Source organism: Pygoscelis adeliae, unplaced genomic scaffold (genome assembly GCF_000699105.1).
Source record: "Pygoscelis adeliae isolate BGI_AS28 unplaced genomic scaffold, ASM69910v1 Scaffold402, whole genome shotgun sequence".
Lineage (NCBI taxonomy): Eukaryota > Metazoa > Chordata > Aves > Sphenisciformes > Spheniscidae > Pygoscelis > Pygoscelis adeliae.
Genome location: NW_008824411.1, coordinates 255,843 through 256,909, shown reverse-complemented (window position 1 = coordinate 256,909; position 1,067 = coordinate 255,843). Strand labels below are relative to the sequence as shown.

At 46.6% G+C, this 1,067-nt stretch overlaps 1 protein-coding gene across 1 annotated transcript in view; it reads right to left on the bottom strand.

Moving 5' to 3' along the window:
- Nucleotides 1–731: 731 nt before the first annotated feature.
- Nucleotides 732–1,067, bottom strand: part of LEPR (leptin receptor) — a 34,618-nt gene continuing 34,282 nt past the window's right edge. The window contains exon 18 of the mRNA XM_009320573.1: nt 732–1,067. This exon is cut by the window's right edge and continues 492 nt beyond it. Coding sequence (XP_009318848.1) covers nt 732–1,067 — 336 coding nt within the window.

Here is a 1,067-nt window from a genome sequence, read left to right as displayed (position 1 = left end):
AACTGGGTGCAATCCACATCGGGTCTGTAAAGGGCCACTTAGTAATGGCATGAAAAAGGAGCTGCATTCATTTGGTGTTATGTTGGTTGAATCCTTCCCAGCCCTTGAGGAGCGTTTGGGAATCTCCACACCAAGGGCTGCAAAAGCCCCAACTCCTCTACCTCTCCCCTGCTGGAGGAAGGGTCTCTTGTCATCACTGACGACACCTGGAAGGTACTGCTGTGCTCTGCCTGCAGATGAGCAATGTGGTGGCTATGCACATTTGTGGCAGGCAGCTGTGGCTGCAGAGGGCTTACAAATCTGTTGAAGGCTCTGCCCTGGGGACAGACCACAGCCTAGCACAGAGCCTAAGGACTGAGCGTTAGCACAGACTGCACCTGGATCACATCCCATCCTCTCACCTGAACGCCTACAGCACGGAGTCCAATTTCAAGTGCAGTTCGTCACAGGGGTGCTCAGACATACACCTAACAGGCATCAACAATAGATAAATTGGCACCAGAAGCTAACTTGAACACAATCAGATCTCTAAAGGAAGGCCCCACATTTGAAAATTAGGTCAAGAAATGGAATTTCTTCCTACTAAAATCCTGGCACTCAAATATAGAACCAGTTACCCAGCTTCAAAACAGGAGAGCTCCTGAAAGAAGTCAGGAGAGGGAAAACAGGGGAACGTATCAACACCTAAAAAAACCCCAAACATTAAGAGTATCAAATTATGGTGTGATGACTTAAGAGTTTTTCTCTGTGGTCTCTTGCACCTTGGCAGCAGTCATCTGAAACTGCGGCATGTATGGCACAATGGCTTTGTACTTAAGGCTGCTCTGGATAAATGCATTTAAATTAGGAGGTGTATGCTGAAGAAACCCCACATCTTTGAGTAGCTCAGTTGTATGGAACTGACACATCACCCCAGAACTTTCTGTTAAAAAAATGTCATTTTCTCTTTTGTCCAATGATGTTATCCCTAGATAATACAGGCTCCGCTCAGGACTATCTCCAGCTGTGAAAGTGTCATCCTGATCTGAAGGCTCCGAAAATCCCTCTGAAGAAATAAGGGAAAGGGA